The sequence below is a fragment of the Cervus elaphus genome, chromosome 23, assembly GCF_910594005.1.
Source record: "Cervus elaphus chromosome 23, mCerEla1.1, whole genome shotgun sequence".
Taxonomy (NCBI): domain Eukaryota; kingdom Metazoa; phylum Chordata; class Mammalia; order Artiodactyla; family Cervidae; genus Cervus; species Cervus elaphus.
The window spans coordinates 64,278,287-64,303,419 of record NC_057837.1 but is presented as its reverse complement, the minus strand read 5'-3'; the positions used below and the strand labels follow the sequence as shown (position 1 = coordinate 64,303,419).

The window sequence follows — 25,133 nt, the reverse complement described above, 5'->3', positions numbered from 1 at the left end:
CCACCCACCTACGTATCTGACTTTTTCTGTGCTGGTAAGAACAGGCCTAGAAATAGGAAAGGAGTCCCACTTACTGAATGCTTCTTTCTTGTGCACTTTATTTACATTATTGCTTTTTGGATTCAAAATGGCTGTATGGGGCTGATATTATCATTCCATGTTTTATCAATGAGAAAAACAAGTCAGAGAAGAAAAAGCACTTACCCCAGGTCACACAGCTACTAAACTGCAGAACTGTATTTCAAATCCACAAACTTGACTCCAAAGTTCATAAATGAAACCCTTTGTGTGCATATTGTCTTTTAACCAGAACAGAGATTTTGGGGCTCCAGGAAGGCTAGTCCCTGCAGGGTTGTGTGTCTGAGGTTAGGGAGGGGATTCTCCAGCACTCACATCTAGTCAAGGGACCAGGATATAGAATCGACTTCTCAGGAGAAATGGGCTGGGTTCCTCTTAGTAAAAGAGGTAATACCTCTCTATAGCTCTCCTGATGGCCCACTGTGTGCAGACCTTGTGCTCAGTGCAGGGTGCAACCATGACTAAGACATGGCCCTGACCTGAGGATAAAGGTCATACCCTAAGGTCACTTCCTCTGCCGCTCCACATCCTGCCTAGGGGAGCCCACTTTTTCTAACTGTTGACACCTCTGAAGTCTCTACTGCTGGCCTCAATCTCATCCTTCACCTTCAGCTCACTTTACAGACCCACCCACTGGACCTGTCCCCTTGCAGGTCCCACAGGTACATCACTCGTTTCCAAACTGACCACACTATTTCCCTCCTGTTCCCCAAACCCACTTTTATCCCAGTGAGCAGAAACCTGGGCCCTGTCTTTACTTTGTTACTCCCTTCATTTCTCCATCCATATTTCCTATCTCAGGTCACCATCTCCCCGCTGACTCCCATTTACAACCTCCCACTCGGTCTCCCCAGATCTCCAGCTGCTCCACATGGCAGCCTGAGCCATCTTTATGAACTATTATATATCTGATTCTGTCACTCCCCGGGCACAAACCCTTCATCCGCTTCCCACTGGTCACCCAGGTCCTCAACACGCTGACAAGCCCTAAACGATGGGCCCCTGCTGGCCTCTCTGCTCTTGCCAGCCCCCTGCCCTATGTCCCAGGCAGCCTGAACTCCCTGACTGACATCCTGCGTTCTCTCTCCCCTCCTTTTCTCCGCTCCCTCCCCAACCTGTGCTTGGCTACTTCCTTACTGGTCCCTTCAGATCTAATCTCAAACATCACTTTTACCAGGAAGCCTTTTGGGACCCAGGAAAGGCGGGGGGGCATCCCTCTAGTTTGCTCAGTGCACACTAAACTAGTCCTAATTAAGCACTAACCCCAATAGCTGCACTGCATTGCACAATAATTGCTCTTCCACTAGACCCTTAACTCTGGGAGGGCAGAGTCTGTGGGTGTCATATTCCCCTGCCCGCCCCCCAACCCGGCACTAGCACACTAACCGGGATTCCACTGTGTTGAGGTGTCCGTGACCTCACCTTTTCTCACACCCTGAGGTGCAGATGGTCCCGGAGTCTTACCCACCACGACGTGACTCACCTGCAGCCTCTGCTGCTCCGAGTCCCGCTCCAGCACGGAGGCCTGGAGGAGCAGGGCCGCCTCCTGCAGACTGCTCACGCTGGCCTTGCTCTGGGCCAGGGACAGTGCCAGGTGCTGGGCCTTCTCCCTCCACTCGATCTCCCTGGCCTCCGTCCGTCTCAGGGCCACCTGCAGTCGCTCCAGCTCCCGCTGCAGCCTGGGCCCTGAGGAGTTGAGTAGGGGAGACAGCTCCTCCCCGGGCGAGGCTTTGTGGCTGTGGGGCGAGTCCTCCAGATCCTTCCTTTGCTGGGCCTCCCGCAGCTCCAGGAGCTCATCTTCCTTTTGTGCCAGAGTCCGCTGTAGCTCCCTTAGGCTCTCCCGGAGGCCCCTCACCTCTTCCCCTTCTCTCTTGTGCCTACGCTCCTGCTTCTCTTGGGCCAGAGACTTCTCCAGCAGCTGCCCCTGCCTCCTCAGCTCTCTCAGCTCTTCGTCCCTCCGGGCAAGTGCCTGCTGGAGCTGCTGCACAGCCTCCTGATGTCGGAGGTCCCCGTCTTGGATCTCACCTTCCCGCTTCCTGAGGGTCTCCTCGAGCTGCCGGGCTTGGGCCTGGCAGGAGTCTAGGGCAGCCTGCAAGGTGGCCGTGCTGGCCTCTAGGTTGCGGCTCAGTTCGGCCTGCCCATGGAGATGCTGCTCTTTCTCCCGCAGGGCAGCCTGAGCCTGGCCAAGGGCCTCCTGCAGAGCCTCAGCCTGGCCCCGGGCAGCCTCCTCCTGCCGTTGGGAGGCCTGGCCCTCGGCCCGCAGGGCCTCCAGCTCCTGGTCTCGGGCCTCGAGCAGCGCCTCTGCCTGCAGCCAGCTGTCCCGCAGGACCCGGGCCTCTGCCTCATGCTCCTGGGCCTGCTCAGCACACTGCTGCCGGAGGGCCCGCAGTGCCTTCTCCTGCTCCCGAGCCTCTGCCCGAAGGTCACCCAGCACCTCCTCCAGGGCCTGGCTCCGCCGCCCCTCCACCGCCAGCTCTTCCTGGAGCCTCCGCGCATGTTCCTTGTGCTCCTCCAGCTCGGCCCGGCGCTCCTCCAGGGTGGCGTGCGCCTGCTCCAGGGCAGTCTGCAGTGAGTCCGCCTGCTCCTTCACGTTCTCCTCCTGGCCCCGGGCCTCTTGCTGTTGCAGGGCCTGGAGCTCCCGTGTCCTCTGCACCAGGACCCTCTGGGTCTCTTCCAGCCGCCCCTGAAGTTCCCGCTCTTTCAGCTCCCCCTGGTCCCGGGCTTCCTGCAGGTGCTGCTGCAGGACCGCAATCTCCTGCTCCCGCTGGGTGAGGAGGAGGCTGGTCTCACCCACCTTCCTGTGGAGGCCCTGGAGCTCCTGTTCCAGCTGGTCCCTGTGTTCCCGAAGCTCCTGGATGTGCTCCTGCTGGCACTCCACCTCCTTCTCCTTGTCTCGCAGGATCAGCTTCATGTGCTCCAGGCTTCCACGCTGAGCTTTGCTCTGGCCCTTCCCTTCCTCCGCCAGCTCCTGCCTCAGCTGCCGCTGTGAGGCCAGCTCCCGGCTCCGCTCTCTCAGGGCCAACTTGATCTGCTCTAGGTCCTCCTCCAGGATCTTGGTCTGCCGGCTCCTCTGATCTTCCAGGGCCTGCGTCCTCTCCTTCAGCAGCACCAGCTCCTGCTCCCTCCTCTCCAGGTCCTGACTCAGACGCTCTTTCTGCCTCTGCAGGTCCCGGATTTGGTCTCGCTGGGCCATGGCCTCCTGCTCCTTCTCCTGGAGCTCGCCTGCCAGGAGAGCGCTGTGGCCCTCCAGCTCCTGGATCCGGCTGCCCTGCGCCAGCAGTTCCTGGCTCCTTTCCTCCAGGTCCAGCGTTAGGTGGGTCAGAGCCACCCTCTGCGCTTCCCTCTGGCCCTCCAGCTCCTCGATTGCCTTTCGCTGGCTCTCCGTTTTGTGACGCTTCTCTTCGAGCTCCAGGGCCAGGCATTCCGTTGTAACCAGCTGCTTCTTCAGGTCCTGAATCTGGCCTTTCTGGGACTCGATCACTTGGGCCGCCTTCTCAAGTTCCAGGAGATGATGCTCTAGGATGTTCGTCTGCGTCTCCCGGTCCTTTTCAAGCTCCCGGATCCGCTCTCTCTGCAGGTCCAGCTGCTGCTCTTGCTCCTGGACGGCCACGGGGAGATGCTCTAGCACAGACCTACACTCCTCCAGCTCCTGGATCTGTCCCTGCTGTAGATCCACCTCTTGGTTCCTCTTCTTCAGGTCCAGAGACAGCACTTCCAACACAGCCTTTTGCATTTCCCTTTGCTTCTCTAGTTCCTCGATTTTCCCCTGCAGAGTCTCTACCTCCCCTTCTCTTTCAGAGAGGGCCTGGGCCAGGCGAGCCAGATTCTCCTGCAGAGCCTTCCCCTGGGCCACCTTCAGCTCACCCTGCTCCTGCAGGGCCTGGGCTCGTTGGCGCTCACTCGCCACCTCCTCATTTTTCAGTTTCAGGGCTGAGCGCACTGTCCGCAGATCTTCCTCCAGGGCCACAGCAGCACTTGCCTGAGCCCTGGCCTCTGTGACAGAAGCTTGGAGATGTTCCACCTGGGCAATCAGGCTCTCCTTGGCTGCCTGCAGTAACTTGCGCTCATTCTGGAAAACGAGATACAAAACCACCTTAAAGCTGTGCTTCCCTCAAACCGTCACTCCAGCACATGCCTTTCCTTTCCTTCCTCTGTGGCATCAGCTTTGTCAAGGATGTGAGCAAAAGGAACTGAGTGTTCTACTTAGGCTGATGCTGTAAAAGAACATTCTGACCACACTTTTAGGCTCTGCTCTGCTCAAAGAAAGTCTGCTGCAAAGGAGCCATCCCAGACTCTAGTCCTTCAGGTCAAAGGATAAAGATCTCAACCTCAATTCAGAAGAAGTAATTAAAGGAGGATTCACTGAAGCCTTCATAATGGTCCTCAGGGGACAGCCAGAGAAACGGAGCCACTGCTGAAGGAAGCTGGACACTGTATATGCATGGGGTTTGACCAGGGGCTAGGATGGGAGCCCAAGCCTTGGCCCCTCCCCAGTTCAGTACCACCTTACCTGGGCTTCCACTCCTTGCAGCTCTGCCTGCTGGAGGCGACTCTGTAAGGACGCCACAGTTTCACGCAGTTCCATCAGCTCAGATTCCAGGGAGCTCTGTTTGCCTTCCCACTTGGATTTCTCTTTGGGAAGAGTCAGAGGAAGGCCCATGATTGGGGTGGAGGAAAAGAGGGATATAGAGGTGATGGGAGAAGGGTAACAGAAACAAAGGAGGAAAAGGCCAAGAAGAAGAGAATTATACCCAGTTTCGTAGAGACATGACCCTTCTGCCTGCTGCTCTGCCTAGGCTCCCTGCTGCTTCCAGACCCCTGTCTGCATCTGCTGCCCATGTCCTGCGCTGCCTGACAATTGTGCCAACACTTCTCATCCTGATCACCCAGCTTCTCAACCCTGGATTCCAGACAGGGTTGAGCTTCACGACGTGGGATGTCCTTTTCAGCCAGTAATTCTAGGATTTTGCAGAGGTTCCTAGAGACCAGGGCGGCTCTGCAGGGGCCCTCCCTTTCTGCAAAAGGCACCAGAACCCAGCTCTGTATATGGCTCTCGGGGAGCCCTGTGGGACATTTTAAGACCCAGATCCGCTCCCCACGTTGTCTTCTTCTCTTCCGTAGTTGAGCCTTGAGCCTTAAGACCCTCCTCTTTATTTTCCTGGTGGTCAACACCCTTCCCAGCCTTGGCTATAGCACAGACACATTCTCCCTAGGTTCCCCCCTTTACTATCTCCCAAACAAGCTCAGGATCCCTGGAAATCACTTTGAGAACACAGTTGTGGATGACAAAATAAGTAACACTGATAAATGATTAATGACAGAATTTTACAGTGTTCTTCCAGATGAGGCCTTAGGTAGCCAGTTTTTAAACCTGCAGACAGAAAAAAATGGAAACCTAGCCACCAACTTCCCTCAGCTCACCAAATCTGTTCCTTCTAATCCCTTCTGCCAGGATGGCCCTCAAAGGCCAAGCAAAGCATGAAAAGTAGTTCAGGGGGTTCACCATCCCTTTGGAGATGCCTCTGGGTATCTTCTCACAGTTGTGGGCAAGCAGTAAAGAGTGATTCCCAGGCTGATCCCACCCCTCTGGGCTCTCTGCCTTTCCTCACACTTTGGTCGTGTCTGACTCTGCAATGCTATGGACCATAGCCCGCCAGGCTCCTCTGTCCATGGGATCCACCAGACAAGACTATTGGAGTGGGCTGCCCTTTCTTCCTCCACGGGATCTTCCCAACCCAGGGATCAAACCCAGGTCTCCTGCATTGCAGGCAGATTCTTTACCATCTGAGCCACCTGTGGAGTCTGCCATTCCTCTCTTCCCCTCAAACCCCTCCTGCCTTGAGCTTCTTACCTTCCTCGTTCTGGGAGAGCTGTCTCTGCAGAGCCTGCAACTCTGTGTGGACCTGGCTCTTCTCGGCCTCCATATCACTGAGACGCTGTTCCAGCTTCTGGGCTTGATCCCGCAGATCATCCTGGGAAAGGAAGCGCATGGAACTCAAGCTCCACATCTTCCATGACGTCGCCCCAGTCCAGGGCTCGAGCCCTTTAGTCCCTCAGCTTCTGTCAGGGTTTGCCAGCAAGGACCTACTCTCAGATTGCTGGGTTATTTACCTCTGAACTCACGTGCATCCGGTGCCCAGAAGTGATGACAGGCTCTGCCCCAACTGGCTGGAGCCTGGCTTCCCCTTCTGACCCGTCTGTCTTTGAAACAGAACTCCTGCTGAAGTCTTAGCCCAGGATCCCTCTCCTCTCCCTGAACCACTCCACATTTTAGCTCTAAGGTCACTGCTTCCCTTCTTCTGACCCTCTCAAGTCAGATTGCACTGTCCCTGCCTCCTACTATCAGAATGTGCACCTGCTACTGATCTAGTTAATTCTAGTAGCTCGGCTTTATCTCAGGATGAAGCTGGGTTGCTCAGCTCTGTCATGAGCCTTCCTGAGGGCAGAAAGCAGGTGTTTCTCCTTTCTGTATCCCTAGCTCAGAGTGACTGGCATCCTGACACTCAATTTTCACTGGCTGATAGGTTCACTGTAAGGTGGGATTTGGAGGACATTTCATATTGCCTTGGGCCTAGAATGTTTCTATAAACGGCAACCTCAAATCTCAGTGATCCCCATTTGTTGGTTTCTTCTTGGAGGTCTTGGCACCAAGAACAATTCGTGGTTGAGAGGAAAATGATGTAAAACAATATCCCAGATCTACACAGAGATCTACATGGTTTACAGGGCTCACCTGAGTCCCTCACTCATTTAACCCTCAAAGCCCGGTGAAGTGGGCACAGTGTGCCTTAATTTACTAATGAAACCAAGGTCCAGGAAGCCAAATGCTTTATTCACGGCTGCCAGGTAGTAAGCAATAGAGGCAGAACTCATTCCAACTTGATGTCAGAAATAAATCAGGTCAGGGACTTCCCTGGTGGTCCAAGGAACCACTAGGGGGTTAGTGTGGCTAAGTCTCCATGTTCCCAATGCAAGATGCCTGGTTCAATCCCCAGTCAGGAAACTAGATCCCACATGTCGCAACTACTAAGACCTAGCACAATCAAATAAATAATTTTTTTTTTTTAAGAAATAACACGGGTCAAACTATGTCATAGGCCTTTTTCAGCAGAGGTGAAGAGTTTGAGGAAAGAGAACAGAGACACATACCCGGGCCTGCTGCGTCTTCCACAGGTCTTGGTGAAGCTTGTGGAGGGCGGCCGCCACCGCCTCAACTGAGAGAGCCGTCAGGAGGGGCCCTCTCTTAAAGAGGATCCTAGCGCCATTCTGGTCTGAAAAAATGAGGAAACACCTCCTGACCTGGTTGCACTATGAAATGAAATAGCCACACCACACCACCCTGATGTGGCCCTGGCCTTCCTATCCATCTCTCCTCTCTTCAAAGAATCCCTCTCAGCAGTTTGTTCATCGTGCCCTGGTCTGCATACCTATGTGCTAGGCGCTTTGATGGGCACTAGAAAATGCCAGCTATTATTTGTTAGGCATTTAATAAGTGCCAGGACAGGGAAGCCTGGCGTGCCGTAGTCCATGGGGTCACAAAGAGTCGGACACGACTGAGCGGGTGAACAACAATAACAAGTGCTAGAGACTGTGCAGGCAATTTTATTTCTGTCATCTCATTAACTCCTTAGAAAAATCCGAGAGGTGGGTACTTATAACACCCTCATTTTATAGTTGAGAAAATCAAGCTCAGAGAGGAGAGGTCACTTGCCCAAGGACATATGTCTAGCAAATGGCAGAGCTGGGGTTCACACTCTGACGGAACCCATCCCAAGAGGCTGCGGCCTTGGCCTTGATGCAGTACTGCCTGGAGAACTGCACCCCTCTCCTCTACCCCGGGAGCTAGGCCTGGCTTTGCCCAAGGGCCTGAGCTCCTGGGTGGCTCCCTCACCTGGCTCCGGGCCCCAGAGGGAGGGGGCTGAGTCTCCCCCGCCGCTCAGCTCCAGCCTGCTCTCGCAGGCAGACCCCAGGGCCTGCTGCAGGACAGAATAGAGGCTGGCCAGCTGGACCTGGGCCTGGTGCCCAGGCTGCTGCTCCGCCACCAGCGCCTCCAGCCGGCTCTCCGTGCTGCGCAGGCGCAGCTGGAGTTGGGCCGCCTTGGTCTCCTGAGCCCACAAGGAAGCTCGGAGCTGCTGTTCAGTGACTCGAGACGCCTCCAGCTCCTCCAGCAGCTGAGTCTCCTGGGCCAGGAAGTCAGCCTCCTTCTCCTTCACCTCCTGCTTCAGTAATTCCACCTGCCAGAGAGGAAGTATGGTCACTCCGAGCAGGGAGTGGACACCCCCTCCCTGGACCCTCCCAGGCCCAATCCCACTCGATCCCCAGGGTCGTGGGGTTGTCTGGGGCTGGGAGGATTTCAGGAGGCTCAGCTCTCCAGCAGGAAGGGAGGGTCTGGAATGAGTGTCACCCCAGATCTGACCTACGCACCTACCTAAGGACTCCTGACATGTGGGCCTGGGCTATATGCTCATGGGCTCTGGCCCTGGTCCCCTTGGCAACTATGCCAGCTTCCTGCTATGATTAGAAATCTGCCTGAGAGACCTCCCTGGTAGTTCCGTGTCTAAGACTCTGTGCTCCCAATGCAGGGGGCCTGGGTTCAATCCTGGTCAGGGAACTAGATCCCACATGCTGCAACTAAAAATATTTTGTGTGTTCACAACGAAGGTGCCAACTAAGATCTGGGGCAGCTGAAAAAAAAAAGAATTCTGCTTGAAACCCTGATACTGAGCCAAAAGAAGACAACTCACAATAATAATGGCTACCATTTACTGAATGCTTACTGTGCTCCTGACACTTCCTATATTCCTACAATGATTAAGAATTATCATCCTTGTTTTATGGATAAATAAAGCGATATTCACACAACCAGGAAACAGTAGAGCAGGGATCACACCCAGGACTGTCTAACAAGCAGACCTGGGTCCTGCTCTACCACAGTCTACATCTAGCTCTTACTCCCTTCACGCTTTTCCTCCCAGCTCCATCTTCCCTCCGTGCACAGGTCTGGGGTCCTGCTGTGAACAGACCAAGTCGGTGGAAGGCCTCTTGCTGCCGTGGACCCGAGGGGAGTAATATTTGCTCCCCTTGCTGTGTCTTGCCGGGCAGACCAGGTGCACTTGGCACTGGCCAGGCGAGAACAGGCCTGGGTAAGCCCTATCCTCTGGGCCCCATGTTCCGGTCATCAGCGGTCTGTTCTTGACTCTGGGTCAGGTTCCCATGCTCCACCCCACCCGGTCCTGGCTTCCCTCTCCCGCCGGGTCTGCTGAGGACTCCAGAGGCTGGCTTCCATCAGGGAAGAGATTTCCTGCTGGGGTGGGAGATACCTGAGCGCTGAGCTCTTTCTGCCCGGCCTGGGCCTCCTGCATGTCCTGGCGCAGGGAGCTCAGTTCTTGCTGTTGAACAGAGTCAGCCTCTTGCAGAACAAGGAGTCTCTGTTCCTTTTCCACCAGCGACAGAGTCAGGCTAAAAAGAGAGGGGTCAAGTGCAAGTTCAATGCATGAAGCAGGGCACTCAAAGCCGGTACTCCAGGACAACCTAGAGGAATGGGGTGGGGAGGGACTCGGGGGGGGTTTCAGGATGGGGGGACACGTGTGCACCCGTGGTTGATTCATGTGCATGTATGCCAAAAACCATCACAATACTGTAAAGTAATTACCCTCCAATTAAAATAAATAAATAAAATTTTTAAAAAAGAGAGAGCGGTCAGAGGGCCAGGCCATTCTCTCAGGCAACAAAGAACTACCTTCTCATCTGACTGCTCTAACATAGCATGGATAATTAGCATAGAAACAGTAATGATCATGATTACAGGCTAAGAATAAAAATCTGTGCTTATTGAGCACCTACTGATTGCTCCTAGGTTCAACTTCACAATTTATTCTTTGGCAAATTTCAGAAATCCCTACAGAGTACCTCAAATTCAACACGTCCAATTCTTCCTGTCTCCTCTGCACCTCCCCTCCACCCAGTCACCCCTGCTACATTCCCCAGCTCAGTGAATGGTATCTCCATCCACCCTTAGAAGTCCTGACCACATCACAGCATTCTTCCCTCATCCTGCCTGTGTCCACTCTAAGACTACATATAAACCGATCCCAACTCCCCTAATGTCCCTTAAACCCCTTGCCTCCTCCTCTTCCTTACCACCCCGCCAGGGATCCAGCTTTGGTATCTCTTATCTGGACATCGGTACCAGTCTCGTACTTCTAGTTTCATCAACAAAAGGGTTTCTCCCGCCTCAGACTCCAGGTAACATAATCTGCCAATACCTTCCCTTGGAGATGATTCGATTAATGTCTCCTCCACAAAACCTTCAATTCTATTGAGGCAGAGACCATACTGTCTTATTTAAACTACATCCCCAACCTCTGGCATAGTGTCTGGTGCGTGAGGCATCTTCTCCACTAAATGAATGAAGTGCAAGCTTCGGAGACAGGGACCATGCCCTCTCTACACAGTTACCTGTAGAGTCCAGAGCTAGAGACATGAGTGGTTAGGGGACCTGAGCAAAGAACTGTCAACCTCACCGTGACCCCTGGATCCAGACAGGCCAAAGCCAACTCCATGGGCTGTCCAGCCTACCTGGCTTTTTCTCTCTCCAGCTCCTTCTGAATTCGGCTACACTCCTGGGCCTCTCTCAGCTTTTCCTGAACCTCCTGGTCCACGAACCTCTGGGAGGCTTCTTTGGAAAGCAGCTGAGACTTCAAGTCCTCCACCTGGAAAGTCAAGAGCATGAGGACCAGGGATAGGAAGTCAGTGGAAGGATGCTTCTCATCTAGGACTTTAGGGTCCTTCAAGGTTTACCATAGTCAGCAGCCCATTTCCAACGCCCAGGAGGGCCCGCCAACCCTTAGGTGCTGTTCTTAACTACCTCCCTCCGCCAACCATTCATAAGCCCCTCACTACTGTTTGGCCTTGTCACCTGTCTCCCCAGCCTCACGTATGGTGTATAAAGGAGGCGCAAAGAAAAACCTTGGCTGAATGTAACTCTGTCCAAAGGCCAAGTGACTATATTTTTTAAAAATAAACAATCCGAATACTATCTGATACAGGATTCTGAGAAGGAAAAGCAACCTGGTATAAAAACACTTGCTCTGTGGGGGAGGTTGGATCAAGGAGGATGCCAAAAAAATGCGAGGTTTGGGTTTCCCTGGTGGCTGAGACAGTAAAGAATCCTCCTGCCAAGGCAGGAGACGTGGGTTCGATCCCCAGGTTGGGAAGATCCCCTGGAGAAGGAAATGGCAGCCCACTCCAGTATTCTTGTCTGGGAAATCCAAAGGACAGAGGAGCCTGGGGGATAAAGTTCATGGGATCACAAAGGATCGGACACGACTCAGTGACTAAACAATAACAACCATGGTCCCCACTGAGAGAGGTTACTAACTATCCCAGGGGCCTGGGAGGCATATGCTCAGTTCTGAGAACCCTTCACTTCTCACTTAATACTGGGGCCTCCCCTCCCCATCCCAAGCTCAGGCAGCAGGGCCAAGGTTTCCCTGTCCTGCCAGGGGGAGTAGGAGGGCCTGGCTGTGCTGGGGAAGGGTTGCCGGGCTGGGAAAGAGGAGCAGGGACCTGCTTCTGCAGGTCTGTCTTATCCTGCAGCAGGACGCAGCCCTCCTCCTGGAGGGCCACCAGGCTGTCTCTGTGCTGCTGGGCTGCCTGCTCCAGCGCTTGCTGAGCCTCCTGGAGCTGGGTCTGAAGCATCCCGGTGGTCTCCTGCAAGGGGAGAAGAGAGAATCCTGTATCAGAAGAGAGAAGGGAACCTTGGTCACAAAATCTGTGTTGCAGAGATTGTGTCGTATAAATACTGGTTTTTAGGTTGGGTTGGCAAAAGCCGAGGCGGGGCCCAGCTAAGACGTGTTGTTTCCGTGACACCTTGTCACCTCAAGTCCTCACCTCCTCCCTCACCAAGCGCACTGCTCACTCAGACCACTGCAGCAGCTCTTGCCGGGTGTCCCGACTTCCACTTCATGCTGCCACACCCACATGCACACATGTACACACACACACAAACACACACACAATTCTCCCCTCAGAGGCTAAAGTATTTAAAAAATACATATAGTAAATCATGTCCCACTCTGATTTTTAGATACCATCCAACACGTTCCTTCTGCCCTTAGAACAAAATCCAACCTCCTTCCATGGCTGACAAAGGGTTCCTGCCCCCAAGCTTATCAAGGGACTTGTCCCGGGTCCTTTCTGCCTGTCCCAGGTCCTTACGACAGCTATTTCTACTGCCTGAACTGTCCTTCAAATGGCTGGCTTCTTTTCTTTTTAATGGTTTTATTGAGATTGAGTTCATATATCCTGCAACTGACCCATTTAAAGCAGACAATTCAATGGTATTTAGCATATTCACAGGGTTGTGCCATGGTTACTGTGATAATTTTTTACCATTTTTATCAGCTACAGAAACAAACTGCATACCCTCCCCATCCCCGATCCTCACTTCCAACCACTCATCTACTCTCTGTCTTTATAGGTTTGCCTGTTTGGGCTACTGCCTGCAAGTGGAATAATATACCATGTGGCCTCTTGTAACTGGCTTCTTTCACTTAGCAAAATCCTTTCAAGGTTCACCCTTACTGTTTTAAGGACCTGACTCTTTTCAACCTTCATGGCTCAGCTCAAATGTCACTTTCTCAGTGAGGGCCCCACTGACCACCTTTGTCCAAAGAGGCCTTCCCTGAATCCCTCTCAGTTACCTCGGCCTATTCGTTTCCTTTACAGCCCTTATCGCAACCTACAGTTATCTCACTTATTCTGTGTCCTCTCTGCCACTTTATAAAATACCACGACTGTCACGTTCACCATTGTGCCACACCTTTCTATTAGTCAAGTGTCAGCAGCTAGCCCGGGGCCCGGTGCAAAGAAGTGCCAAAGAGCAGGTCAAATGTGAAAGAGTGGGGACTTCCCTGGTGGTCCAGTGGCTAGGAATCCACCTGCTAATGCAGGGGACATGGGTTTGATCCCTGGTCCAGGAAGACTGCTGGACATGCTACAGGGCAACTAACTAACCGTGGGTCACAACTACTGAGCCCGTGCTATAGAGCCTGGGATCTAGCGAGGCCACCCCAATGAGAAGCCCGAGCACTGCAATGAAGAGTAGCTCCCACTCACCACAAATACAGAAAGCCTGTACATAGAAACCAAAACCCAGTGCAGCAAAACAACAACAACAACAACAACAACAACAATCCACCTGTCTATGCAGGGGACCTGGGTTTGATCCTGGTTGGGGAACCAAGATCCCATGTAACAGGGCAGCTAAGCCCACTTGCTGCAACTACGGAGCCTGCACACCACAACTAGAGAGAAGCCCGCACACTGCAACAGAAGATCCTGTGTGCCGCAGCTAAGACCTGACACAGCCCTATAAGTACATATTTAAAAAAGAAAAACAAAACAGTGTGAAGGAGTGAATCGCCGCTCCCTTTTCTCCCTGCCCAGGACCATCCCCCATACCTGCTCCTTTAACTGCTGGACCTTCATGTCCTGCCTCAGCCGCTCCAGCTGTTGGCTGGCCTCTGCCAGCTCCTTCTGCGTCTGCAGCAGCGTCTCCAGGAGGGACACCCTCTCCTTCTCTGTCTCGAGCTGCATCTGTGAAGGGGCAGGAGGGCCGGGGCTTGTTGGGTCAGGGGTCATCATGCTCATCCACGAAGCCACAGGGACACGCCAGGTGCTCTAGGTTCTTCTGGCAAATGGGGTTGGGGGGGGCGGCGGCTGCTGAGGGCAGAGGAAGGTTGGGACCACTGACTGAGAACCAGGAAGTGTGAAGATTGCCACTGGTTTGCAAGCTGACAGGATGTGGTAAACGGCGGCCCTCCCTCAGGAAGTGGGACACACGGCCAGCCCCGCAGCCAACGGTGCCGGTCGCCTGCTCACGGGGGCAGAGTGGGAGGCCTGGAAGCCCCTGTAGCCCCACTCCCGGGGGGCTGGAAGGAAGTGGTCGGAGGCAGGGGGTCACAGGGAACACGCAGCCCTCCCAGCTACCCACCTGGCACAGGGCACTCTCGGCCTCGGCCCGCTCTTCCTCCCTCCGCGTCCGCATTGCCTCCATTTCTGCCTGCTGTTTCCTCAGCCTCGCTTCCAGCTCCATCTTCTCCCTCTCCAGGCTCTCCAGAAGCTTCTCCAGTTCCTGCCGGTGCTGGGAGCGCTCTTCTTCCTGGTCGTACGAAGGAAACACTGACTGAGCCGAGAGGGTGAGGCGCGGAGGCAAAGGAGCAGCAGGTGAGAGTGAGTCTACGGCTCACCGGCTGTGTGACCTCGGTGTCTTGCTCACCAAGCCTGTTTTCTCATCTGTGAGGTGAGGCTAATTATCCTGCCTTGCCTATCTCGCCAAGTTTTATGAGAATCAAGTGAGATTTATTTGAAAAAAAAAAAAAATCAGGGGTGTCCTTGGCAGTTCAGTGGTTAAGACTCTGCACTCCCAGCGCAGAAGGCACGGGTTCAACCTCTGGTCTGGGAAGATCCCACATGTCGTGGGGCAACTAAGACCATGTACCACAACCACTTAGCCTGTGAGCCACAGCTACAGAGCCCACATGCTACAATGACTGAAGCCTGTGTGCCTAAAGCCTGTCCTCTGCAACGAGAGAAGCCTCTGCAATGTAATGAAGAGCAGCCCCTGCTCGCCGCAAGCTAGAGAAGGCCTGCACGCAGCAATGAAGACCCAACACAACCAAAGATAAAATACATAAATTAAGATAAAAAAACAGGGACATCCCTGGTGGTCCAGTTGTTAAGACTCTGTGCTCCCAATGCAGGGAGCACAAGTTCGACCCCTGGTCAGGGAACTAAGATCCTGCATGCCATACCATACCACCAAAAAAAAAAAGATATAATGCATGTAACTGTTTTTTAAAGTACAAATGTCCCTCATATAAGCTACAAATATTTGCTATTTTTAACCACATCATGCTTGGCAGTTGTAACAGCAAACAGGTGGTGGACTCATTCTCTGTTGTCCCTCTCCCCTGCTCAGAGTGGCAGGGTCAGCCTTCTGAAGTCAGACCACGTCTAGCTGTGTCTAGCTATGATGTCTCCTACAGGATCCAAGACCGTCAGGATGGAGCATCCCGGTCCTCCCAGAGTCCACCAGTGACCGACTTCCCTGATTTCCTGGATGAATCCAGCCCCTCTGTCAGGATCTCAGGATGGTGGTGAGGGGCTCTGGAGCCAGGCTGCCCTGGGTTGCAGTCTTTACTCCAGCACTACTAGTATGACCTCAGTTAATTTCTATCGCATCTCTGTGCCTCCGTTTCCTCATCTATAAAAATGAGGATAGGGAATTCCCCGGCGGTCCAGTGGTTAGGACTCTGTGTTTTCACTACTGAGGGCACAAGTTTAATCCTTACTCTGGGAACTAAGATCTTGCAAGCTGCACAGCATGGCCAAAATATAAACAAATAAATTCTCGGTAAAAAAATAAGTGTTAGCCACTCAGTTGTGTCCGACTCTTTGCAACCTCATGGACTGTAGTCTACCAGGCTCCTCTATCCATGGGATTTCCCAGGCAAGAATACTGGAGTGGGTTGCCATTTTCTCCTCCAGGGGATCTTCCAGAACTAAGGACTTCCCTGGTGGCTCAGACGGTAAAGAATCGGCCTGCAATGCAGGAGAGCAGGGTTTGATCCCTGGGTGAGGAACATCTCCTGGGAAGGAAATGGCAACCCACTCCATTATTCTGGCCTGGGAAATCCCATGGACAAGGAAGCCTGGTGGGCTACAGTCCATGGTGCTGCAAAAGAGTTGGATATGACTTAGTGATTAAACAACAACAAAATGAATAAAAGTAAAACAGACATTTTCAGACAATTAAATACCAACATACCCTCACCAAAGGTTATCTTCCTTCAAGAAGGAAAATAAAGCCAAATAGAAAACCCGACATGCAAGAAGGAATGGTGAGCAAAAACAAACCTTGTAAAAAAAATTTCAGGATATCTAAGCAATGATTGACTGTATAAAATAATCAAAAGGCATAGCATATGGTGTTAACAAACTACTAATAACTAAACACACTGACTAATACAGCTGATAGGTGAGGAGGAGTGAAAGCAGGTAAAATGTTCTGTGATCCTGTGTCATTTAGGAAAAGGGTAAATATACCAATTAACTTGAGATTCTATTAAGTATGTATTTTAAAATATTAAAGAATAACTAAAAGAATAAAAAACACAGTACATATCATCCAAAGTAGCAGAGAGAGAGAAAAAAGGTAGGAAAAGAATACAGCTTAATCATTCACTACAACCCTCTAAAAGAAGTTAAGGTGATCTCCCCGTCCCAAAAGGTAAAAAGACAAGATGAATAGCAAAAGATGACAGAAATAAATCCAAACATACCTATAATCACAATAAAAGCAAATGGACTAAATTATATAATTAAAAAGCAAAGGAAACACAGTTCTGAATTGGGCAAGAATTATCCAAGGTATTCTTCTGCTCCCTTTACACCCTGGAGGCCACGTCCATCTCTCCCACCCCCTGGCCACATCCACCACCTACCCACTTCTCCTGGAGCCGATTCACCTCCTCCTCATGGGCCGACTTCAGCTGCTGCAGAGCAGCCCGCCCTTCTTGCTCAGCCTGGGCCAGCTGCCTAGCTGCTGTGTCCCGTGCCTGCTCTGCCCGGCTCCGTTCAGTGTCCAGTTCCAGCTGCAGGCACTTCACTTCCCCTAGGATGCCAGGGACAGGATCTGTCTGGTCTCTGAGCCTCTGCCCTCCCATCTTTCACCCTCCTCCCCAGGCGTCATGAGGAATTCCCATCTCAGAGGCTGGGTGTGTATGTGTGTGTGTATGTGTGTATGTACGTGTGTGTGTGTTAGTCACTCAGTCGTGTCCAACTCTTTGCAACTCCATGGACTGTAGGCTACCAGACTCCTCTGTCCATGCGATTCTCCAGGCAAGAATACTGGAGTGGGTGGTCATTCCCTTCTCCAGGAGATCTGCCTGACCCAGGGATTGAACCTGGGTCTCCTGCATTGCAGGCAGATTCATTACCATCTGGGCCACCAGGGAAGCCCCCTCGGAGGCCCTAGGTCTGGCTCTAATAGCTTCCCACCGTCTTCCTGGCTTTTAGTATCCCCGTGGACTGAAGTGTGCCCATCCCAGCTGGGTTCTCACCTTGGATTACTTCCTTGGCTTGAGTGACAGTTTGAATCTGGACCTCCAGCTGCCCTTTGGTGACCTCTACCAGAGAATTTTGTTGCTGGGCCTCAAACAGACTGCTCTCCAGTACCTCCTTGGCTGAGCTGTCAGGTTCAGGAATCAGGAGAGTTCTTACCCATTAAGCCCCTTACCCTTCCCTAAGAGGAGTTGGGTTCTAACTACTGGCCACCTAGAGAAGCTAGGGGGGCAATTACAAACTCATAACTCATTGAAACCCCCATACACTTTGGACAAGGAACTCAGCTTGGCTACGCCTTGCTTTGCAAAGCTCTCCGCCCCTGGCAGAACTGGGGGTGGGCCCTACCTGAGCCCCAGCAGTTGTTCTGAGAGCTCCTGCCGGTCTCGCTCCACAGCCTGCAGCCGCACCTCGAGAGCCGCCTTCTCCCGTGCCAGAGCCTCCTTCTCCTGGACTTCTCGGGCAAGCATCTCTTCCTGGCGCTTTGTCTCTTGCTTTAGCTGTTCCATCTGACCTGAGGCTGCCTCCTGCTGGTGATATGTCTGGGGGGTACAGAACTGATGAGACAGGTGCAGAGGCAGGACCACCCCCCCAGGCTGCTATCATCAGATTAGGGTCACTGGACCCACCTCTGTGAGCTGTCCTCTCACACCAACGGTCATATATCTATTTCCCTGATCTACCCAGAGTGCCCAGTCCAGGAAACAAGCTCTCCTTTGAGCAAGACTCTGTGCTTAGGGCGGCAAGAGATCTACCTCTAAGGAGCTTTTAGTCTTAAGAAGTAAGACACACACACATTACCACGAAGAAGGTGATCAATGCCCTGAGAAAGAGACTCTGAGAAGGGAAGAGTGAAAGTGAAAGTGTTAGTCACTCAGTTGTGTCAGACTCTTTGTGACCCCATGGACTGTAGTCTGCCAGTCTCCTCTGTCCATGGGATTTTCCATCAAGAATACTGGAGTGGGTTGCCATGCCCTTCTCCAGACGATCCTCCTGACCCAGGGATCGAACGCAGATTCTTTACCGTCAGAGTCACCAGGGAAGACCCCTGAGAGGGGAGATTACATATAGTTATTAGGTCAACGAGAAGTTTGGTAGGGAAGAAAGATCACCTTTGAGTTGGGTCATTGGTTCAGAAAAAACTCACGGAGTGCCTTGCCATGTGTTAGACACTGTGCTAAAAGCTGGAGGGATTAAAAACAAATAAGACATAGCCTTGCTTCAAGGAGCTTTTGGTCTAATGGTGGAGACATGTAAACAGATAATCATAATACAGTACGAAGGCTGTGGTGGTTGAATAAACATGACGTATTATCAGAGAACACCGGAGAGGCGTCTAACTCAAACTGATGGATGTGAAGCAATGGGGCATAAGTGAGGGATTTTTAGGAATTCCTTTAAGAAACTGGAAGATGTACACCAAACTATTAATAGTAATGCTGGTCATTTCTAGGAAATGAGATTTTCCCTTCCTGAATCATTTCTGTAGTGTTTTCGTTTTTTTACAGTGAGCATGTATTATATACTTTCATGAGACGGTAGCAGTTTTATCTTCCCACCTCGCTTAGTTTCTCTTGAATTTCTTCCTTCTCTTCTTGGATGCCCCTGAGATCCGCTTGCAGCTCCGCCCTGGTCTCTTCTGTTTTCTGCAGCTGGGCCTCCAGATGGGTGTTCTTTTCCCACAGGGCTTCCCTGCTCCTCTCGGCCTCTGCCAGGTCCACCTGCAAAGCGCTTCTCGCCTGCTCTGCTGCCTCCATCCTCCTGCACACAGACTGGTTCTCCTGTTCTAACTACTAGCCAAAAAGGGAAGGGCATCAGAGACAAAGGGTTATGGTTTAGAGATGAAGAGGTGAGACAGAAGTCTACATGAAATATATGACTCTGTTCCCCACAGAAGGATACAGGAGTGCTTATGGGAGAGGAGGACCAAGCACACATTTGGGGTCTAGAGCCTTTACTGCAAGTACTAGATGTTGGGGACAGAGACAAAAAAGGCAAAATCCTGGACTTCCCTGATGGCTCAGTGAAGAATCTGCCTGCCAATGGGTTTAATTCCTGATCCAGGAAGATCCCACATGTCTTGGAGCAACTAAGCTTGTGTGCCACAACTATTGAACTTCTGCTCTGGAGCCCATGAGCTGTAACTACTGAAGCTCACATGTCATGCTGCAACAGGAGAAGCCACAGAAGCCCTGCCGAGCAACTAGAGAAAAGCCTGGGCAGCAACAAAGACCTAGCACAGCCAAAAAAATAAATAAACAAACAAAAAAAAAAGGCAAAATCCTGCTCTTGAAGAATTCAGGATAAGGGAACATAGAATATTTCTGGTGCTCAAGGGAACAAGAGTGATTGAACAGACAGTTAAATCTGTTCAGTTTGTTTTTCTAGCACCATGAAGCATGCAGGATCTTAGTACCTCCACCAGGGATCGAACCCATGCCCCCTGCAGTGGAAGCTCAGAGTCTTAACCACTGGACCACCAGGGAAGTCTGAGACATGTTACATCTGTAACCTCTAGAGAAGATTTTGTGGTTTGGGCTCTTCAGCAGATCCTTTTGTGGTGGTTGCTGTTATCTCAAACAACAGGATTAAAGCCTAGTCTTCCTTCTAGAGTTCCTTCTAGGACTTCCTTCCTGGCCCTGGTGATTTCACTGTAAAGCCCAAAGGTAGTCCTGCTGTAGATGTGGGAGGGATTTACTTTCAATGGTTGAGCCCGGGCCTTATAATCTTTGCTTTCCTCTGCACTATAAGTGTTCCTTTTGCTCATTCCAGGACTACATGGGAGCTGATCTGTCTTGGGCTGATCCATCTGAGCACTGTTCCTTGTCACAGGCCATCAGCTGTGTCCTGCCCTTGGTTGGGGCCCAGTCCTACGCTGTGTGTCAGAGATCTTTGCTCACCTGGAGAAGCTGCTGGTTCAGTCCAACTTTATCTAAGGCCAAAGCCTCATTTAAGGCACTGAGTTTGACAGCTGCAGCCCGAAGATCAGCGACCTCAGCCTTCAGGCTGTTCTCAGAACTGGACAGCTCCACAATTGACTGTTCTGCCTAAAAACAGACAGTTAAAGAGTTTCTTTTCCCAGTTTCCCTGCAACAGTGAACAGCTCACATCCCCAACACCTGCTGCTTCCTGTGTACAGACAGTAGTTAACACTTCATTCCCTCCCTTACATTTTAAACTTTTCCCTTCATTCCATTCATTCACTCTCCCATGCATTCATTGAAGAGTGAAAGAGGAACTCACATGATGGAGGCACAGACATCAGGATATATAAACAACCACAACTGTGATGACACCACAGACAACGGAAACACAAAGTGCTCTGGGGCCTCAAAGAAAACATTCGTTCAATTGGAAAGAGTCAAAAAGTGCTTGGTTGAAGAGTTGACAGTGAAGCTGGACACTGAGAGATGAGGAATGGTTTGCAGTTAAAGGGGAAGGAAAGAAGCAGTTCAGGCAAAGGGAAGAGTTCATACAGAGTGTTAGAGTCACAAGGGAATGAGTACCATGGAGAATGTACTTAGTAAAGGCATAGGAGGAGTGAGGACAGGGATCTCGGGTGATACGGAGGCTAGGAAAGGTGGCAGCGGGCAGAGGGCTGGGAGTGTGACACCAAGGAGCTGGGGAGCCACTGAATGGTTTTAGGAAAGAGACTGACTTGACCAGATTTATACTTTAGAAAATCATTCTAATTCCAATATAGTCTGTTGGGAGGGACAGAAACTAGCAACTGAGGCACAAAATAGGAAGGGCCATGGCTTACAAAGTGAAGAATGACGCAGGTTGCATACCCTTTTCCTAGAAACAATCAACTTTCCAAGCCGCCCGCCCCACCCAGCCAGTGGGGGGGAGGCCCACGCACCCTGGCCAGCGCGGCGGTCACTTCTGTTTGCTCCTGCCTCAGCAGCTCCCCTTCTAGGCGACTGGACTCCAGGGCTTCCCGAAGGGAGATCAGTTCACTGAGGGACTCAGACTGTTTGGCTTCCAGGACTGCCAGCGTCTCCTGACTAATGAGAAAGAGAAGAGGGCTAGAGGAAATCTTAGGGAGTGGCCGTATCCCGAAAGATGTTGAAGCTGAAACTCCAATACTTTGGCCATCTGATGCGAAGAACTGACTCATATGGGAAGACACTGATGCTGAGAAAGATTGAAAGCGAGAGGAGAAGGGGACAACAGAGGATGAGATGGTTGGATGGTATCACAGACTCAATGAACATGAGTTTGAGTAAACTCTGGGACAGGGAGGCCTGGCGTGCTGCAGTCTATGGGGTCGCAAAGAGTTGGACACAACTGAGCGACTGAACTGAACTGATTTGCTTTTGTGATACAAAAGAATGAAGGTGGTCTCTAAAAACTGTTAAGGAGGGATCTCCAAGACACAATGTGAAAAAAGCAAGGTACAGAACAGTATATGTGGCGCGCTGTCTTTTACGCAAGAAACTGGGGGAAATACGAATATATGCACACATTTGCATAAGGCACCACTAGAAATATGAACAAGAAATTAATTTAAGTGATTTCACACAAAAGGAAGGGATATGGGATGGATGAAGCAGAAGGGACAAATACTCTCTCTGTGTATACCTTTTAAAATAGTTTTGACTTTTGAATTACATAAAAAATTTTTTTTTTGGCCACACCATGTGTCATACTTGGTCTTAACCCCCTCGAACAGAGATGAAACCTGTGCCCCTTGCAACACAAGTGCGGACTCTTAACCACTTGACCCACAGGGAAGCCCCTTGAATCATAGAAATATTAATAAATGTATTATTGAGCCAAACAATTTAAATTTAAAGACATAAAACTATCTTTGCAGATTGTTGGTTCTTTGCCTTGGTATAGGGAGACCCTTCCTTGCACCAGTCATGATCCTTAGAGTAGCCCTTCAGGATTCCATCGTTTGTGACCATTAGGTGCAAGGAGCTGGGGAACAGGAAAGGAGAGGAGGTACCAAAGATGAAGAAAATACAACCCCCGTTACCAGGTACTGAAGACCTACCACAGGCCATGCTCTGTGCTGGCATTCTGTAAAACAGTTTTAATCCTCCCAATGACCCTTCAAGGGAAATATCATCACTCCTATTTTACAAATAAATTAACCCGTCCAAGTGGCCAGAGCAATTAACTAAACCTAGCTTCTGCCCAGCTCTAAAGTTCTTGCTTTTTCTATGATATCATTTTGAGGAATTTACAGATAAGCTGGGTCCCTTTACTCTGGAATTTCCTTTTTTAAAAAAAAAATATTTATTTATTTGGGTGTACCAGGTCTTAGTTGCAGCATGCTGGATCTTTAGTTGCAGGCTGAGAGATCTAGTTCTCTGACCAGGGAACAAACCTGGCTCTCCTGCATTGGGAGCTTGGAGCCTTAGCCACTGGATCACCAGGGAAATCCTTGGAATTCCCTTTCTTGACCAGCTCATTTCCCATTACTTCCCAGGACCAGTCCTACTCTTTGGCCAGACTGTTCTCCTCTGAACACGCCATGCACCTTCCCACCTCCTTTTCTTTGCTAATCTGTTCCTTTAGGCCTTGTCCTGCTCTCTACCAACCAAAATACATTAAGGCCCAGCTCAGCAGCGACCCTCTCCTCCGTGCAGCTTTCAGTAACGAACTGTTACCCCTATTCTCCCAGAGGACCTAGATTGAAGCTCTTTTTAGCTCATGCTTCACCTGGCCACAGTTTACTTGTCTGACTTCCCCATTACACTGCAAACTGCTTGAGGTCAGTGTCTTATTTATTTCGTTTCCCCCTACGGGGCCTCAGTTCCTCTGGGTGCTCAGCAGAGCCTGGATGAACTTTGTGCATTCATCCTTCTGCCAAGGGTGGAGCGGTAAGCTAAGCTGAACCCACTGCACACGCAGCTTCCGTTAACTCCGCTTTCTCAGGGTGAGGAGGGACGGGGCCAGGGAGGGAGGGGACTGCCACACGCACAGACGCGCCCTCTCTCGGACGGCCAGGTGCAGCTCTTCCTGCTGCTCCTCCTTCTCGCCCTGAGCAGAGTCGCCCTGCAGCTGGAGCTCCATGTTGGTCCTCCGCAGTCGCCACGCCTCCTGCTCCAGCACCTCCAACTGCCGCTGCAGCTCCTCCCTGGTCTTCTGCAGCAGCTCTCGCTCCCTGGAAGAAGGAGGCCAGACGTGAGCACAAACCCTGGAACCTAAAAACCCTCCTGGAAGCAGACAGCAGAGGGTCAAAGGAGAGGGGTATCTGCTTCCTTTAAATATCTCATCTTTCCTTTTGAGAAGGAAATTTGTCGTTTTTTTTTTTTTTTAGTATCTATATATTTGGCTCCAACAGGTCTTAGCTGTAGCACACGGGATCTTTGTTGCATTGTGTGGATCTTTCATTGGGGCACACGGACTCTCAGGTTGCTGCGTGTGGGCTCTCTTATTTCGGTGCTTGGGCTTAGTTGCTCTGCGACATACAGGATCTTAGTTCCCTGACCAGGTATCGAACCCTGGTCCCTTACACCGCAAGGTGGATTTGTAACCACTGGACCACCAGGGAAGTCTCGAAACTGTTTTTTTTCCTCCTAAATCATCACAAAGATCCAAAACTGAGTGAGCAGGAGCCAGCAGAATGCAAGGCCAGGCAGGCCTGAGCAGCCCTGGGTCTGCCAACCACACACACACACGATGGGAGTGGGAAAAGGCTGGGTGAGGACTAAGCCCAGGAGGAAGCTGGGGGACAAACAGTCCCCACTCACCTGCTGAGAGAGTCCACCTCCCCCTGCAGGTCCACCGTCTGCCCTGCCAGGGTGTCCCGCTCCCCCGTGAGCTGCTGCAGCCGCTGTCTCAGGGCTTCCCCCTCTTCCTCCCACTGGAGATGCTGCTGTTGCCAGGAGCTCACAGCTTCCTGGCAGCCTGACAGCTGCTGCCTTAGGTCCTGCGGAGGGAGAGGGGCAGAAGGGAGGTGGTGAGCAAGAGGGCAGGGCAGAGCAGGGATGTCAGAAGCCTGGAAGCAGGGCTGGGCAAGGGTGTGACCAAGGTAAGTTGTGAATAAAGATGAGACTAGCTGAGGCAACAGAGCATCAGAGGTGACCGGGTTCTGTGGCTCTCAGAGTCTCAGAGTTCATCATCTTCAAATGTACCATGTGGAAGGTGGGTTAGTGGTGAGTAGGGCTGGGACCCTTAGAACTGGAGAACACTTACCCACACTCCCCGGGGCTCCACTTTGCACGGTGAAGTGTTAAGTGCATCAAAGTGGGGCATGCCAGTGGCGTGGGGAGTGTGCTGGCTCCCCACCAGCACAGTTGGGGAGACCCAGAGATTCCAAAGGGCACTTCAGGGTGTTGACAAAACTCCTCATGTCAGGTCAATGTAGTGAAAGAGGCAGTCTGGGCTAAGAGGGTACCCGGGGCCCAAGTCAGTTTAGACACCAGTCCCCACGGCTGAGGAAGAGTGTGGGGTTCTTACCTGCAGAGCCTGGCGTCTCTGAGTCAGTACCAAACGCACCAGAGAGACAGCCTTGTCTGGCTGCTGGGAATCAAACTGGGAGGAAAAGCTACTGGGGTCCAACTGCAAGGAGCTCTCGTGACTAGAACCATGGGCCATACTGTCCTCTTCTTCTACCATGGCCTGAAACCCAACACGGCAGGGTCACCATCTCACTGACCAAGGCCTAGAGTCCATGCAGAAGATTCACACTCCAGCCTGGACAAACCTGATGTTTTCTTTCTCCTAGGTCCTCTCCCTGGGGGGTGGGAAGAGGGCATCTAAGAGCAAAAAAGTTTGGGTTCCTTCAATTCCTCACATCAACTGTTTACCATCAGTCACCCAAACCCAGGGTGAGCATCAGGGCTGGAGCACCCCTTCAACACTCCATGAATAAATTAAGGAAGAAGAGGTTATTGAATCCCGCGGCTGTCTGAGAACTGCAGCCGGCAGTAAGAACAAGGGCCTGTTTTAGCAGGCAGGGCCAGCTCACA

The 25,133-nt window shown here is 51.7% G+C and overlaps 1 protein-coding gene across 4 annotated transcripts in view; it reads right to left on the bottom strand.

The window, feature by feature from the left end:
* The window catches only part of CEP250 (centrosomal protein 250), a 46,963-nt gene that overhangs the window by 5,896 nt on the left and 15,934 nt on the right, over positions 1 to 25,133 (bottom strand). For 3 of the 4 annotated variants that reach the window (XM_043883558.1, XM_043883557.1, XM_043883559.1), the window contains 19 exons: positions 24,622 to 24,783; positions 23,913 to 24,091; positions 23,141 to 23,323; positions 21,068 to 21,212; positions 20,106 to 20,252; positions 18,765 to 18,995; positions 17,554 to 17,747; positions 17,205 to 17,332; positions 16,587 to 16,756; positions 14,075 to 14,242; positions 13,543 to 13,677; positions 11,647 to 11,790; positions 10,657 to 10,790; positions 9,399 to 9,537; positions 7,970 to 8,312; positions 7,228 to 7,349; positions 5,930 to 6,050; positions 4,589 to 4,710; positions 1,562 to 4,147 (listed from right to left, as the gene is read on the bottom strand). In XM_043883558.1, coding sequence (XP_043739493.1) covers positions 1,562 to 4,147; positions 4,589 to 4,710; positions 5,930 to 6,050; positions 7,228 to 7,349; positions 7,970 to 8,312; positions 9,399 to 9,537; positions 10,657 to 10,790; positions 11,647 to 11,790; positions 13,543 to 13,677; positions 14,075 to 14,242; positions 16,587 to 16,756; positions 17,205 to 17,332; positions 17,554 to 17,747; positions 18,765 to 18,995; positions 20,106 to 20,252; positions 21,068 to 21,212; positions 23,141 to 23,323; positions 23,913 to 24,091; positions 24,622 to 24,783 — 5,553 coding nt within the window. Of the gene's footprint in view, positions 1 to 1,561; positions 4,148 to 4,588; positions 4,711 to 5,929; positions 6,051 to 7,227; positions 7,350 to 7,969; positions 8,313 to 9,398; positions 9,538 to 10,656; positions 10,791 to 11,646; positions 11,791 to 13,542; positions 13,678 to 14,074; positions 14,243 to 16,586; positions 16,757 to 17,204; positions 17,333 to 17,553; positions 17,748 to 18,764; positions 18,999 to 20,105; positions 20,253 to 21,067; positions 21,213 to 23,140; positions 23,324 to 23,912; positions 24,092 to 24,621; positions 24,784 to 25,133 lie in introns of those variants that run through there. The other variant, XM_043883560.1, reaches the window with a different exon arrangement.